Raw genomic sequence first — 17,474 nt, 5'->3', positions numbered from 1 at the left:
GCACATATATACAGTATAATATAAAACATAGCACACATATATAATATATAATACATATAGCACATATATACAGTATAATATAACACATAGCACATATATATATATATATAATACATATAGCACATATATACAGTATAATATAACACATAGCACACATATATAATATATAATTCATATAGCACATATATACAGTATAATATAACACATAGCACACATATATAATATATAATACATATAGCACATATATACAGTATAATATAACACATAGTACATATATATATATAATACATATAGCACATATATACAGTATAATATAACACATAGCACACATATATAATATATAATTCATATAGCACATATATACAGTATAATATAAAACATAGCACACATATATAATATATAATACATATAGCACATATATACAGTATAATATAACACATATCACACATATATATATATATATAATACATATAGCACATATATACAGTATAATATAACACATAGCACACATATATAATATATAATACATATAGCACATATATACAGTATAATATAACACATAGCACATATTATGCTCCGGTCCTGGTAGGGGAATATTTTTGCTTCTGTTCCCTGCTTGTTTGATCAGACATGTGTATGTTGGTACCACAGCTGGGCCATTGCATTAGTTGCCTCATGAAGACATTCAGGGACCATATTATAAAAGAATCATTTACCTATTATAGGGGCATTGCAGATTATCAGTTCTTTAAGCCCTATGTAAAACAAATAAACAAAAAGACAAGTATATCCCATTAATACTGTACTTTCCATTACTGCCATCTAAGAGTTGCTATATCCAGAGCAAATAAATATACCACAGGATGAATGCTACACTCACCAGTAAATGACCCAGATATCACATGACCCAGAACCGTTCTCGTGCTCAGTTCATTGGACAGCAGCCCAGTCACTTGCTCCGTCTGCGTAGGCAGGGTTCTCCCCAAATCCTGCGTCTCTTCTTTCAGTACGCAAGTGTGCTATTCACGAAACTGCGCAGCGATCCAGTCAGTGATGCGAGGGTAGGGAAGGATATTGTGCGCATGCGCACATGTCACAGCCTCTGGGCGGACTCCCAGTTATCAGGAGGAAGGTGGCGACCGTCTGGCATCCTGCAAGGTGAGGAGCAGCTCTACATAGCGGGGGCTCTGGGGTGCAGGGGGGCACTCATACAGGAGCATGCAAGAAATGTTTTTGAGAGATTGACCAACAGATCAAGATTTCTATATTCTGCATGTGAGATATTTATAAAGACATAAACAAGATATGCTGGATTAGGATTGTCTTTTAAGAAATATCATTATTATCTTAGTTATATTAGTTATTATCATTACATTTGGTAAAACATAGCATCAGTCATAAAGAAAATATACGTTTGCATGTGTGTGTGTATGTACATATATGTATATGTGTATATATATATATATATATATATATATATATATATATATATATATATACACACCCACTCACACATTAAATAAATACATTTACATATATAGTTGTAATAGAATTTCAGACTGTTGTGATCCAGCCTGTATCTACTGATAGATGGAAAGGGAACCTGTCACCAGCTTTTTCTCTTACAAACCCTGCCCATCACCTATAAGATAATGTGAATAGGGTTCCTACAGCCCCTTTATGTCCTCAGACATGCCCCTGCATAGCTCCGGAAATGTGTTTTATACATATCCCCCACTGCATGTAAATTACGCGGTCCATCCATCCACACGGCGCTGGACTTCGGGCACCGTGTGGATGATGTACAGACATCATCCACTTACTTCCAGACAGAAGAGGCGGCATTTGTAGGTACTGGAGCAGCGCTGATCAAAATCTGAATTCGCCCATCGGACTGGACCACTCAATTTACATGCAGCGCGGGATATGAATAAAACACATTTTCAGAGGTATACAGGGGCACCTATGAGGACATAAAGAGCCTGTAGGAACCCCATTCACATGTTCTTAAAGGTGATGGGCAGGGTTTGTAACAAAAAAAAACTGGTGACAGGTTACCTTTAAGGTGGTGGTGGGTTCTGATCCCCTCCACCAATTCCCTGACACCAGGGGCGGACATATCATTGGTGCTACGGGGCCTTCTTCTGTCTAGTCCACCATTTCCTGACACTACTGTTCCAGAATTATCTGGTCTCTACTTTTGGTCCCTGACTTCCAGTCAGTCTGAAGTTGCGGTTGTGAGAGGGCGCCGCGGGACCGGAGCAACGCCAGGAACAGCTGAAGGCACCAGCTGCTAAGTATAATACTAGGGGCAGCGAACTTAGATTAGTGGCACCACTCCAGCGCTGAAATATAAAAAAAACAATGGAGTGGTGCTTTAAATAGGTGCCTCCAATGGATGTCATACAGTGGTTCATAAGGTCCCACTATAAAATATATTATATTATTTGCTTTGCTAAATAACTTGGTATGGAATAGAATAGTGTACAGCAGAATTCTTTACACTGTTTTGCAGCATGCCAACGTATAACGGTCTGATGGAGGCAGAAAGATCAACCTTTTGGACTCCGTCAGGCTTGTAGACCCTATAGACACTTTTATCCTATATGACAGGTGCTTCTTCCGGTCTACACACGAACCAGAAATTAGAGCTTTTAGTAATGGCTTTTTAGCAGGAATATCAAATTCCCAAGAGCTGCTCTCTAGGCGCAGAAGAGAAAAAGAAATCTATATCCTGTGAATGGGTTAAGCAAGAGAGCACAACTAATAAATTGCGATTTTGGCCTGATGACTACAGCATATAGGAAATATTACCAGAAGCAAACATGGACTTGCTCCGTCGTCAGATAAATTAAAGTTTATGAATGTGGTGAAGTTTCAAAATATTCCCCCTTTAAAGGGAAGCTGTCATCAGAAAATTACCTATTATTTAAGTCATTTTTTTTTTGTATTCATGTATTTCTTAAAAAAATGGCAATGTTTTTTTTTTTATATCAGGATTTTTAAAATAAATAAATAAATAATAATAATAGTAATTTTCACTCTGGCCACTGTTTTTTTTTTTTACCTTCAAGAAAAGTTTTCAGCTGGCTCCCTATCAGCAAAAGCAGGATTATAATGACACCTCTATACACAGCTGATAACAAAGAATCAACCAATCACAATAGGGGATGTCACAACTCACCTCCTCCCCTTTTCTATATAATGACTTTTGCACATTCTCTTTAGATGCTTTAATGCAAAATATTGAATCTGAGTCTGTTCATTGTGGCTTATACTTGTGTTGTTTCCTGATATAAGAAGTTAGAGTCTAAAAAAGTCTCAATTAGCCAGTGTGAAAATTACAAGAATTCTATTTTTATTTAGAATATAGATTGTGATATGGACAATTGGCAAAATAAGCAAAAAAATATTTTTAACACAAAACCTGATTTAACAGTAGATTGTCATTATTATTATTATTATTATTGCACCGTTTATTCCATGGCACTTTACATGAGAAAAGGAGTATACATAGCAAACAACAAGTACAATAATCTTGAACAATAGAAGTCGCTGACTGGTACAGGAGGAGCGAGGACCCTGCCCGCGAGGGCACACAATCTACAAGAGATCTGATTAGAACTTCCCTTTACGCTGAATTTGTATACTGTTACCAATGGAGGTTATTCTTTGTATAGGAAAACGCTACACAATTTTGTAATGTATTGTCTCTGTCTGTTCCTTGTTTTTTTTTTTTTTAAGGATATTTATTTGCTGAAATCGGAATGTTTATAAATGGTTCACTTCATCTGAAACTTTTATCATCATTATCATTATTGTTGTTGTCATCATCATTACCATCACTACAATGGCTGCATGTTGGCAATTTCTTAAAGGGATTGTCCGGCCTTAGGCTACAAGTCTGTAGTCACTCGAGGTAACTGCAGACTTGTGAATCCTCACATCGCGTGCAGTGTGTGCTGTGAGGATTTTTCAGTGTCGCCGCTGGGAAAAGGCAGTCATGTGACTGCTGGTATGCGATTTGCATACTTCCAGCCACATGTCCTGCCTTGCTCAATTCACTTACATTAAGTCAGGTTGTGCACGTCTAGTCGTCATGTGACCACATGTATGCAAATCTCATATTTGTGGTCATGCCCCTTCCACTCCCGGCACCAGTACCGGAGAATCCTCACAGCACACAGTGCACATAGGATACTAGTCTGCAGTCACTCTAAGGACAACCCTTGTAATATTCATGTAGGCAAGGATCTGCAATAAATTACATTGTTGTGTTTTGTTGTTGTTTCACAGACTGCTACAAAAGGAGAGTGATTTTTTTTTTCTATCATGACCCAGTTCGGAGCGCCAAGGAACCCTGTAAACTGGGTCTCCCACATCACGGCAGCTGTGGTGTCACAGCCAGGTTTGTTATATTAATTATAGTTATACATTGCTCTTTTTTTTAATGTCATCTTGTTGGTTTTCTGGATTTTGCTTTTACTCTATAATCAGCAGATGGTAAGTGCAACTTTGTAAAAGGGATGCCTTAAAAATGTATAGCCACCAATGGCCACCATTGTAATACCCTATGTAGTCAGTCAGGTCTTCGCAAACACAAATGACACAAAATTGTGTGTAAACCCGCCCCTCTTTCTACGACACTCCTTATAAGTAAAGCATTAGTTCTTTAACCTCTATTGGCCTTGTATTCTGTTCATGAACCAGGATGCTCAGGATGAACAGAGGTCACACTGTAATAGGAGTACTGATATGCATTTTAATAAGGTGGATGTCACGATTCCACCACTTATTGTGTCTTATGGACTTAGTGAATGCCAGCTCAGCCGTCCTATGGATTGCAGGGCGTGCTGGGCTGTCAGCATTGTGAGTGACAGATCTGCCGTCCTATAGTATGTAGATAGCAGAGGTGTGCTGGGCTGTCAGTTTTGTGTATGGGATTTCCTTTCAGCCCAATTAGTCCGGGCCTGCTGGAAATCCTCCAGGTGTCGCCCTTTCAGGGTGATTGCTTGACCTTTTAGCTGGCTGGCTATGCGGGGACTATTGCAAGTTGTAGCTTTCAGCTTAGTGGTGTGTTACTCTGTGCTCTGAACTCTGATAGTCTGATCTTTGCTGTAGGACCTTGGATTTGCCTCTTGAATATCCATTTGTATGACCCCTTTTGCCTTGATGCAATCTGACCTTGCAATTCTGACTCCGTACTGTGACCTGACTACACCTTTGTCTCTTCCTCTGTTTATGACTTACCCTCCTGGCTCCTGACCTCGGACTCCTCGACTTCCCCGACACATGGCTTGTAAATGAGAAGTGACTCAGCGTCACAGTGGGCACCAACAATATTTAAAATTATATAAATAGTATTAAAAAAGCATGCTGCATCTATAGCTGATATCTATGGGACTCCTGGAATTCCTTTTTATTGTTCAGAATTTATTTTAGCAAACTGGGTTTTCTTTTGCTAACAAACACAATATTAACATGGTACTAGAAAATTCCACTTGAATGTTTTCCTAGTCACACTGTGTACGTCCAGGTGCTCACAAAGGGCTTACATTTCACAGTACCTAAAAACTTTTCTGTTTACCTCCCCTCAACAACAGACCTCCGGCATTTTACTCACTTGTTTAATGACAGGCTCTGGGAAGCAGGAATGTTGTATTTCCACTTTTGGTTAAGTTGCCATAATATTTGTGCAGGAATTCAGGCGCTCCCTACTAATGGCAACTCACCGAAAATGTAACCGGCTAAACATCACAGAAAACCACGGGTCAGAATTTCATGGGGATATGTTAAAGATACTTGTATATCCAGATAAGTGAAATCACTGGCTATAATTTGTAAGTGCACACATCAATACTATCAAATCACACTACATGCATCCTGCTCTCCAATATATGTGCAAAACGTGGATCTTTTATCCAGTGTTCGCCAAGTATTGGGGGAAAAATCTCTGAAGTTGACCCTGAAACGCATTAACAAAATGTTGTAGTCTATCTACCACATATCTGTCCATCTATCCATCCATCTACCTATATATTTATATATCTATCCATATATCAATACCTATCTATCCATCCATCCATCCATCCATCCATCCACCTATCTACCTATATATCTATCCATATATCAATATCTATTTATCCATCCATCCATCCACCCTTCTACCTATATATCTATACATATCTCAATAGCTATCTATACAGTATATCTATCCATATATCAATATCTATCTATCTATCTATGCAATCACAAAGTGGTATAGGTAGTGCTGGTCATATTTCATATATTCTACATTGTGCATTGCCCCTTGGGTCGTGCACCCTATTATCCACCCATCTTACAAAGACTATTTTTAATTAAGCAAAGTGTAACTGGACCCTAAGCTTCCCATCTTCATTTGAGGTCTAGGCTCTGATTTAGGTAAATCTTTAGTATAGGGTCCTATATAACAAAGGTCAACTTGTCGTTGGCAAATGGGCTTGAAATATGTATATAATGTGTGTAGACTGCTGCTGTCCAGTGTTTGTATATATAAAGCTGTGTTTGTATATTAAAGGGAATATCAGTAAGATCATCCTCCACCCCCCAAAAAAACTGCAGCCGGCAGGTAGAGCTGAATACTAATGGCTTGTATTGTAAACGCTGTCAGGATTCAGCATGCTCTAGTGCTTGCCCGAAATGTGTCATAGCCTTGAAAAACATCTTTAAGGTGATGAGGGTGATTTCTTACAAAGCAATTCCTTAATGTATAAATTTGTGTGAAAATCATATAGAAAGGATCCGTGACTAAGTCAGTATACAAAATTAAAATAATTCTTTGATGACCTCCCTGACCATGGCTGTACTTCTGCTGTGATACATAGGGTGCCTTACATTGTGTTAGCCTCTGAAGAGCGGGGCGACGTAGACAGTGGTTAGTGACCCCACCGTCTCATAACCTGGGGTCATGTTCAGTAGGAGGAAGGATTTCTGTATATATATTGTATATATTGACTATATACTTACATCAAGTTTTGCTACAGTTGAGTTACAAACACCACCCGTATACAGCTCACATTCTCCATGCCTGATACTAGGCCTATATTCACATTCATACAAGCAGTTTTATTCTCTCAGTCGATCACGTTGCGGATCAGAAAGTAGAGCCCATTAGACCACTAACTACATTTGGCATTGATTTCCAGCTATGTCTCGGATATATGTATAATTCATACTCAGTAATATGATGGCTTTACAATTCTATTATTATCCTTTGTACTAGCAGCAAGAGATCCAGCTGTTGTGGAGCGGACAAATTTGCTGAATATGGCAAAGCTCAGTATAAAAGGACTCATTGAATCGGCTCTGAGTTACGGCCGTACCCTGGACTCAGATTACCCTCCTCTTCAGCAATTCTTTGTTGTGATGGAACATTGCCTCAAGCATGGGCTTAAAGGTACAGTACACGCCGTCACTACTGCTCTGTTCATACATGTGCAGACATTCGCCTGTGTGATTTCATTCCGCACAGTGTCTAGTAACACTTCACCAAAACTGAATAAGGTATTTCTGCTCATTACAAGCCTTGATTGACCATCAGTGCTGGTTTAAAGGCCCAGATGGTATGGACTGTATAGGAATGAATGCTTGTTGATAGATTGTTGGCAGGGATGCCAACTGTCCAGAAATTCCAGGACAGTCCGTAAAAATAGGGCACTTTTTTTGCCCTGTCCAGGGTACGCTCACGCATGTGAGAGAATCGGGCCAATTATGCTAATGTCACTCAGATCAAACTCTGTCAGAGTTTAATCCTAGTGTCACCTTACTGTGATCTGATTCTTTAGCATGAGAGATTCGCAGCACAGGTGCGGAGAAGACAGAGAACTTAATTTCTCCTTCTTCTCCATTGTCTGTGTCCTTGGTAATCGGACTGCACTTGGATGACATTCGAGTGCAGTTCGATGTTTCACACACACCCATAGACTTCTATATTATTGGATCTATTTGCAGCATGCTGCAATTGTTTTCTTATGCCGAATCAGCAGGAGAAAACAATTGCCGATCTGCACTGCTCCATAGTATAACAGTGGTACGAGTGCTAACCGATAAAACATCACATAGCGCTTGTCTGAATTATACGCTAGTGTGAGTGAGACCTTAAAGGGGTACTCTGGGAGACAAATTCATATGCATAACTTCATGAACTATAAAGGCTTACATCCATAGCAGTGATTTTAATTGACAGTATCTGCTATTCAGACTATTCACTGTGACAGAGATGCAGGTGCTGAGTGCTCTCCCTGCCTTCTGTGATCTGCGTCACAGATCAGGGGTGTGAATTGCTCCTGGCTCCTAATACAAGCCAGCCCCCTGATACCACCTCCCCCATACAGTCACAGATCAGGGAGTTTGGCTTGTCTTGCTTGTAATGCAGGCTATGCCCCCTGACCAAGCCAGATGTCAATATGAATACATTTTAATTTTCTTGGATTAGGCTGAGTGCCCACTATGCGTTTTTCAAGCGTTTTTGCCGTGGAATTTCCGCAGCGAAAACGGTTAAAAAACGCTTGGTAATACGTGCCCCATGGTCCCCAATGATAATCTGCATGTGCTGTGCACATTCTGCGGAAATTTCCGCTGCGGATTATCATTGCGGAAAAATACGCAGTATGTCCATTAATTTTGCGGACACGCAGCGTAATTGCCGCCATTGACTTGCATTGAAACGCTTGATATCCGCATCACTGCATATGCACACGCGGATATGAAGCGATTCAATGTGCGGATGGTACCCGGGTCTGGAGAAGAGGAGACTCTCCTCCAGACCCGGGTACCATAGAACCTGTAAAAAAAAATTTTTTAAATAAAAATTAAAGATTATATTTACCTTCCGATATCCCCCGACCTCCGCAGCGATGCGTCTGGTATGTTGGGCGGCTCACGGTGGTGTGAGGACTTGACATGACGTCATTTAGCCATGTGACGGCGGCGGTCGCGTGACCTGTCACATGACTAAATGACGTCATGGCAGGTCCTTTTACACAACCGCGAGACACCGGGGAGACCGAGGGCCGTCAGAAGGTAAGTATAATTTGTATTTTTGACCATTCTCATTCTTTTTTTTTTTAACTATTACTTGGTTTCTATTTTAACTATTACTTGGTCACACTCTATAAATCCATGCCGGTCCATGGATTTATACAGGGTGGTCCAAAAGTAGGTGGCCAGAAAATAATATTTATTTTGATTTATATATAAAATTATATTTACTAACACAAGCATAACATTGACAATTACATTTTATTCTGAACAATAATACAAAGCCCTTAAATTTTATCAACGCAGGTGCTCAAACTGTTTTCCATTACAATTTGCACAGCTTTGAAGTCGCCTCTTACGCTTCAACAAACTTTTTTGCACAAGTCTCTTTGGGTAATTTCTTGAAATGCATCTCTTATGTAATTTTTCAAATCACTGACACTTTTTGGTTTTCGACTATATACTTTGTCCTTGAGTACTCCCCAAAAGAAAAAATCCATTGGGGTCAAGTCTGGTGAACGTGCCGGCCAATCAAGTGGGCCTCTTCGGCCAATCCATTTATTAGGAAATGTTTCATCAAGATACTCGCGGACTACTCTTGAATAATGTGGAGGGGCCCCATCTTGTTGGAAATAAAGGTCATTTGAATTAGGCTGTTGCTGTAACTGGGGAACAACTTGATTCATTAGAATCTCGAGATACTTATCTCCTGGGACTGTTCCATCAAAAAATATTGGTCCTAAAACACCAAAACTTAAAATACCACCCCAAACATTGACACATGGCTCATTTAGTGGTTGCTCTAATGTTAAATGCATGTTCTCATTATACCAGTAAATACAATTATGTCTGTTAATATGGCCGGAGAATTTGAAAGAAGCTTCATCACTCCACATAATGTTATCTAAAATTACTGGATTTTGTTTGATAAATCTCCCCCTTCATAACCTTATTACACTTTCTGTCTACCTACTTTTGGACCACCCTGTATAGTGTGACCAACTTGTCAAGCACTTTCCAAGTGATGCTAAAATCGCTTGGAAAGCGCTTGTCAATCCGCATGCGGAAATGCATGTGAAGAACGCTTCACATCCGCTCGTCCCTGGCAGGAAAAACGCATGTACAATCCGCATGTACAATCCGCATGTACAACCTGCATGTACAATCCGCATGTACAATCCGCATGTACAACCCGCATGTACAATCCACATGTACAATCCGCATGTACAATCCGCATGTACAATCCACATGTACAATCCGCATGTACAATCCGCATGTACAACCCGCATGTACAATCCACATGTACAATCCGCATGTACAATCCGCATGTACAATCTGCATGTAAAATCCGCATGTGTTTTTCCTGCCAGGGAGAAGGGAAAAAATATGCAGCATTTCTGCATCGTGGGCACTTAGCCTAAGAAGCGAATTGGTTGTAATAAGAACCTGACCGTGGTGAAGTATTTAGCATTAACCCATGGTGTAAATTGATTACTTAACACAAAAGCAAAAAATATAAAAGAAGTATGCAGTTAAATTGCATTAATCAGGCATAACTAATAATCAGACTTACAAAGAGAATAATCACAAAGAAACACTGTATACTCTGTGCTTGTAATGTCAGGAATGACTAGAGATGACTGAAAATAATTTAAGTATGTTCTTCTCTGAAGTGAGAAAATCCTTCCTTAGCTTTAACAGAACAATTTGGTGTCCTTTGGAGATGGTGGAGAAAATATGTCCCGAAGCCGAAGAAGTCGCAGTCAGTGTGAGGGATTTACCAGGACTCAGGTGTGCATGTAATGTTCTGTAGCAGCCTGTTCTTTTATGTATTTCATTTATGTCCCATATTAATCCAGTATCAACAATTTTGGTTGCCCGTCTACCCCATAGGACCCCCCTTGGCCGAGCTAGAGCCTGGCTGCGGTTATCGATGATGCAGAAAAAACTAGCAGATTACCTGCGCTGCCTGATCATGCGCAGGGATATTTTAAGGTCAGTCCCTCCTCTACCTCAAATAGTTTTTGACTTTTAGATACAAGAAAAAGAAGGAATTCTGCAAATAATTTTTGGCTAGATCTTTATTATGCAAGAATAATATTAAAAATGTTTTTTTTTACCAGTTAAAAACAGATACTTATTCACATTCTTTGTTTCTAATCTGTTTTTTTATTTTCACTAGTGTTTTTTTTTTCTATTCAAAATTTTGGGGGCGACAATTGTGCCTGAGCTTTTGTTAACAGTATTTAGAGTTATGTTTTACAGCAGACTCATGGACTGTAGGAAACAATAAAGTAAACATGTGGCAGTCGTAGAACTCTTCCGCTAAGGACGTAACATCCATAGAATGTGGGTTCAACATGGAAAAAAATCTAGAAAAGATAGACAACGTCCAAGTGTGTCTGACAAAGACCTACCGTTGTGGCCAAAAGTTTTGAGATTGACACAAATTTTGGTTTTAACAAAATTTTCTGCTTCAAGAGCATAGAAGGGGATTCTTTACGGTCAGAGCCGTGAGACTCTGGAACTCTCTGGGAGAGGAAGTGGTGATGTCCAACTCACTTAATGAGTTCAATAGAGGCCTGGACGCCTTTCTTGAGAACAATAAAATTACATCTTATGCTTAGTGATAGTTAATTAATCCAGATTGGTGTCGGGAAGTGAATTTTTTTCCTCAATGATGTCAATTGGCCTATACCGCATGTTTTTTTTTTTTGTTTTGTTTTGTTTTTTTTTGCCTTCCCCTGGATCAACGCTGCGGAATAGCTGCAGTGCACAAGAAATAGGCTGAACTGGATGGACGCTTGTCTTTTTTCGGCCTTATAAACTATGTAACTATGTAACTATGTAAGTTTTTATGGTGTCAAGTTGTATTAACTCTAGATTGTTATGAAGAGTGATCAGGTGAATTGCAAAATATTACAAAGTCATTTTTTCATGCCATGAAAATTAACGTAATCACAAGAACCCCATTGACACGGATTTTCAGCCCTGGCACAAAATCACCTAACATAATTTCAGTGAACTTCTTGTTAGCTCAGAATAAGGTTTAACATGAAAAGGCATCTGATATCTCTCTGTCATTCTGATTGAATCTTAAAGGTATGTCCACACATTGAATATTTTCTGTGCAGAAATTTCTGCCCCATTTCTGCATCTTTTGGCAGGAAAACGCAGCTTCAAAAACGTTGCATTTTTTTTCTGTGCATTTAATGGGTGAAAAATGCTGGCAAAAACACACAGAGAATTGATATGCTGCAGATTATTTTCTGCACCAAATCTTCAAGCCAACAATACTCAACGTGTGCATGACACTTCAGGTTTCTCATTCACTTTGCTGGCATTAGGTTTTACTTCAGGTTTTGCTAGCAAATCTGCATGGCAAATCTGCACTAAATGTGCAACGTGAGCACACAGCCTAAGAGCGGACTGCTTGTTTTAAAAGAGGGCTGTTTTTTTAAGTCACTGTCTTCTGTCAAACATGGTTACCTTCAATGAATTGTGCACCTGTCATTGCTTTGCGTTAAATTGTCTTTACAGGCAAGGACATTGCTGCTTGTAAAATTGCCATGAAATAAACCATTTATTGGATCATCAAGAACTTAAAAGAGAAAGTTCATTTGGTGTGAAGAATGCTTCAATGCATCCAAGAAAGTCTAGTAAATGCCAGGACCGTCTCCTAAAGAGGATTAATCTATGGAATTGGTTCGGCACCAGGTCAGAGCTTGCCCAGGAACGTCAGCAGGCAGGTAGGTGTTGGTGCATCTGCACACACAGTGAGGTGAACTTTTGGAGGCTGGCTTGGTGTCAAGAAGCTTCTTCTCTACAAAGAAAACATCAAGGATAGACTGATATTCTGCAGGAAGTACAGAGATTGGTCTGCAAAGGACTGGGGTGAAGCAAGTTTCTGTGACAAAGCCCTTTTCAGACTGTTTGGGAGATCTGGAAGAATGATTGGAGAAGAAAAGGTGAGCACGATATTGAGTCCTGTGTCATGCTGTCAGTAAAGCATCCTGAGACTGTTCATGTGTGACGTGGCTTTTCATGCAATGGAGGGGGCACCCTCACAATTTTGCCTAAGAACACTGCCATGAATAAAGAATGGGATCTAAACCTCCTCCAGGAGCAACTTCTCCAAACCATCCATGAGCAATTTAGTTATGAACAATGCTTTTGCCTGCATGATGAAGACCATGTCACAATGCAAAAGTGACAACTAAATGGCTAGGTGAACAAAACATTGAAATTTTGGATCCATGGCCAGGAATCTCCCCAGATCTCAATTTCACTGAGAACCTGTGGTCAAGTCTCAAAAGGTTGGAGGACAAACAAAAACACAAAGATTCTGATAAACTCCAAGCAATTATTAGGCAAGAATGGGCGGTCATCAGTCAGGATTTGGCCCAGAAGCTGATATAAAACTGCCAGGACGAATTGCAGAAGTCTTGAAAAATAAGGGACAACGCCGTAAATATTGAGTCTGCATAAACTTGATGTATTTGTCACTACAGGTTTAAGCACTTATGATATGCTGATAATTGTACTTCAGTAACCATAGAAACATATGGCTAAAAGATCTAAAATCATTGAAGCAGCAAACTTTGTGAAATCCAAAATTTGTGTCAATCTCAAAACTTTGCCATGACTGCACACTAGCTAGCAGCGTCGTTTCATGCTGACTAAATACTTTTCCTCCCACTTGGACGATGTCTATGTTTTTGCTTTTTAGGACACAGTAGAGTGGAAATGCTCATTGACTTCTATGGGAGAGTTTTCCAGACCTTTTCTGTGACCTGTGCAGAGATCATTGTGCAGGGAGGGGAGTAGGTGTGCTGAGACATCAGTTGTTGTGAATAGTGGATCCTGTGTTACCAGTCTGATATTTTAGGCAAATGATGAGTTTTTTTAATTGTAACTTAAAAAAAGCAAACATAAATATAAAAAAATACATGCTGAGTATAAAAGCTTAATTTGAAATCTATGTCATTTTCTGATTGCATATTCCCTTCAAATGCTGAATAAGAATTTGGAAGCTCGTGTTGTATGAAGTGGCTATAGAGCGTTATAGCTGTTGATTGCCTTTGTAGAGTCGTAGGCTCATATTCATGGAGCAGAGCTGTATTAGTATTTCAAGCTCTTTATATACAAGGATGAGTAAAAATAATAGTGTGCTAATCTGTAGTTGCATGTGATATCATACAGACTATCAATTCAGTAAGAGTTTACATTTTTTCAAACCATGAATTAATGATCCAGAACTCCCGAATTCATTACATGCATATAAGATGGCTGATGACATCTTTACTTCTATCGTACTTACTACAACCTATTTTTATTTTTTATACAAAATAGACCATACTACTAGTTTCCACAGTAGTAAAAACAAAACAAGATATTGTAAAAATTTTACATCTAATAAAAATGTAAAAAACACCATTTTATATTCTATTTATTTTCTTTTTTTTACTAGTTTTTTTTTATTAAAGGGGACCTGTCATGTGCAAAAAATGTTATTTATCTTCATAGGGGTTAATCGGCAGGTAAATAGTGTTAGAATCTCCGCTCACTAGATGGTGAGTGCACTGTTATTACTCTCTGGTACTTTGATTGACAGCATGCTCTTCAGCGTGTGCATTATAGACTGCCAATCAATGTGTCAGAGAGTGATTTCTGCACCCTGACAATATAGTGAGTGATGACTGTGACTGGCCCATGCATTGCCCCGATGACTGGAAGCGAGTGGCCGCAGGAAGGATATAATTTATTTTTCCGCCTGCAGATACTGCTCCAATAAAGCAGCCAGACAAGATTTTAATGCTATTTACTTGCAGATTAACCCTATATAGTCAAATTATCCCCTTTTTATTGGGTTTCAGGTGTGATTTTCTTATTGCCCTCACCTGTTACTTGCCACAGGTGAGTTTGAACGAGCATCACATGCTTGAAACAAAGTTGTTTACCCACAATTTTGGAAAGGTGCCAAAAATTTTGTCTGGCCAATTTTTGGGGTTGTGGGAAATTATGTCCAATTTGCCTTTTTTCAGTTTTTTTTTTTGTTGTTCCAATACACACAAAGGAAATAAGCATATGTATAACAAAACATGTGTAATTGCAATAATTTTCTGGGAGAAATACTTCATTTTCTGGAACAATTCTCTAATAGGAGAACCTTCTATAACAAAGCTACCTTTTAATTTCTATGTTTATTTAAAAAAATTGCAGGTTCCAGAAACATTTAATTCTGAATTTTGTGATGCACAATTATTACTTACAGTTATCTTTTTTTTCCAGTGAGTTTTATGAAAATCATGCTGTAATGATGGAAGAAGAAGGCACCGTTATTGTTGGGCTCCTGGTTGGATTGAATGTAATTGATGCCAATCTTTGTGTCAAAGGGGAAGACCTGGACTCACAAGTATGTTACATAAATGTATACATGGACGTCATCAATCTCTTCCCTCATTTTGTATTAATTATAGTATTCAAATCATATTTTTCTCACTGTGTTGTAAAATATAAATTATTCCTTTAATTAGAGTATTTTATTCTCCCCATTTGAAGATGACTATTGGTAGAAAACGTGTAGTGTCTAGAATTTGTCCATATGTCCTATTAAGACATATGGATGTTATAGGAACCTGTCATGTCCCAAAAAGCCACTAACCTGCAGATATGAGGTCAATAGCATTGTAAAGTATTCCTCCCGGCAGCTGTAACCACGCCCCGGCACTGACTGACAGCCTGCTCAACACTGATACACTGCAGAGCCGGCTGTCAGTCAGTGCAGGGGCTTGCGGCGGCCGCACGGCTTTAGAATGCTATCAACCAAAAGATTAACCCCATATCTGCAGGTCAATAGAGTTTGGGGACATGGCAGGTTCCCTTTAAAGAGTGGAGTCTTCAGTATGTTAGCCAGAAAAAAAGAGTCACCACAAACAATTGCTCTCACTCCTGCACACTGTATTACATGGGTGTTCATTCATTTGAATGTAATTACTGTCCCTGCATTGAGGGCAGATCCATTGAGCTCAGTGCTTGGCTGCAGCTCTGTCGACATGATATCAGCGCTGCAGACAAACAACAGAGACCAGAGCGCCAGTGGAGAGTAATCCTCAGTTTGTTTTGTTATAACTACCACAGCTTATAGTCTAAGAAAGGAGACTATCCCTTTTTAGTCTTATTGAAGGGAATCCTACCCCTGGAAACTCATCCTTTGGAGAAAATGGGTGTCTTGTGACCCAAGAGAGTCCAATAGGGAGGTGGAACTTCCTCCTCCATTTACAGAAAGACTGATGGTAATTTTCATTTGCCTGCACCTTTTTGGAGAATCACTTTTTAACAGCAACTAGTGCGGCCACAAAGTACCGTAACTCAGAAAACTCACAGGGGCCAATTTATTAAGACTGGTGTTGCACACATCTTTCCAGAGATGCTACTCCAGTCAGGGACTGGAGTCATATTTATGTCATACGAAACGCCGGCACTTTTGCTGAATTTGATGGATGGGCATAGCCATACCCTGTTCCAGCTCCTCCCCAGCTCTGCCAAAAATGTTGTAACTTGTCAAAACTTTTACACCAGTTTTCTGGTGTAAAAGCTTTGATGAATAGAGTACTTGGGTCTCTTTCAACACATTTGAAACACATCTGCTAACCTGTGTGGCTCTGATGATAACCTTGTATTGCAGCAGTTCTCTGACATCATGTTTTATTTGTAAATTCTCTGTTGTAGGTTGGAGTGATTGATTTCTCCATATATCTAAAATCAGAAGCAGACGATCATAACAGAGAGGGAAGGTAATATTTTTGTTGCAGAGTTCTCCTGTGTTAGATAAACCCTTATAATGGAATGATATATAGGCTGTGTCTTGGCTGGTTTGGAGGACATTCATTTCCAAGACCTCTTATACACTGATTCTGTAAGTGATAAAAGTAGAGGGTCTCAGCAGTGGGAACCTTGGGAGAACCACTTCAGCTATGGTTACAGTAGTGTTCAAATAATAGCAATATGTTCAAAAACATGAGTTCAGCACAAAATCTTTATACTAATTTTTATTTACATGCATTAGGAACATTGCACACTGTTTTCTAATTCAAAACATGAAGAGAAATGTATATAATTTTTAACTACTTTACAGAAAATAACAAATAATGAACATTGGGCTGTTCTAAAAAATAGCAGTGTCTGCATTTGTCTTTACAAACTCACAACATGTACTCTTTTTTTTGAGGATTTAGCATTCTTGTGAATCACAAACCTAATATATAGTTGTATACTCACAGTTTTTTAGAACTGCTTCACATCTATGTTGCATAGAGTCAACCAACTTGTGGCGCCTGTCAACTGTTATTCCTGCCCAGGATGCTTTGACTACATCCCACAATTTTTTGGCATTTGTTGGCTTTGCCTCAGAAACTGCATTTTTGATATCCATAACCTCAATTTTGTTGGTC

The 17,474-nt window shown here is 39.1% G+C and overlaps 1 protein-coding gene across 3 annotated transcripts in view; it reads left to right on the top strand.

The window, feature by feature from the left end:
- The first annotated feature begins 1,031 nt into the window (after positions 1–1,031).
- The window catches only part of RUFY2 (RUN and FYVE domain containing 2), a 142,445-nt gene continuing 126,002 nt past the window's right edge, over positions 1,032–17,474 (top strand). For 2 of the 3 annotated variants that reach the window (XM_073685607.1, XM_073685605.1), the window contains exons 1-7: positions 1,032–1,158; positions 4,297–4,408; positions 7,265–7,438; positions 10,695–10,812; positions 10,915–11,016; positions 15,313–15,436; positions 16,753–16,817. In XM_073685607.1, coding sequence (XP_073541708.1) covers positions 4,333–4,408; positions 7,265–7,438; positions 10,695–10,812; positions 10,915–11,016; positions 15,313–15,436; positions 16,753–16,817 — 659 coding nt within the window. In that variant the 5' untranslated portion in view covers positions 1,032–1,158; positions 4,297–4,332. The remainder of the gene's footprint in view (positions 1,159–4,296; positions 4,409–7,264; positions 7,439–10,694; positions 10,813–10,914; positions 11,017–15,312; positions 15,437–16,752; positions 16,818–17,474) is intronic. The other variant, XM_073685606.1, reaches the window with a different exon arrangement.

This window comes from Phyllobates terribilis, unplaced genomic scaffold (genome assembly GCF_046119375.1).
Source record: "Phyllobates terribilis strain yellow unplaced genomic scaffold, ASM4611937v1 Scaffold_5__5_contigs__length_657084704, whole genome shotgun sequence".
Classification (NCBI taxonomy): domain Eukaryota; kingdom Metazoa; phylum Chordata; class Amphibia; order Anura; family Dendrobatidae; genus Phyllobates; species Phyllobates terribilis.
The sequence above is the reverse complement of the archived record's forward strand: the minus strand, read 5'-3'. Positions and strand labels throughout refer to the sequence as shown.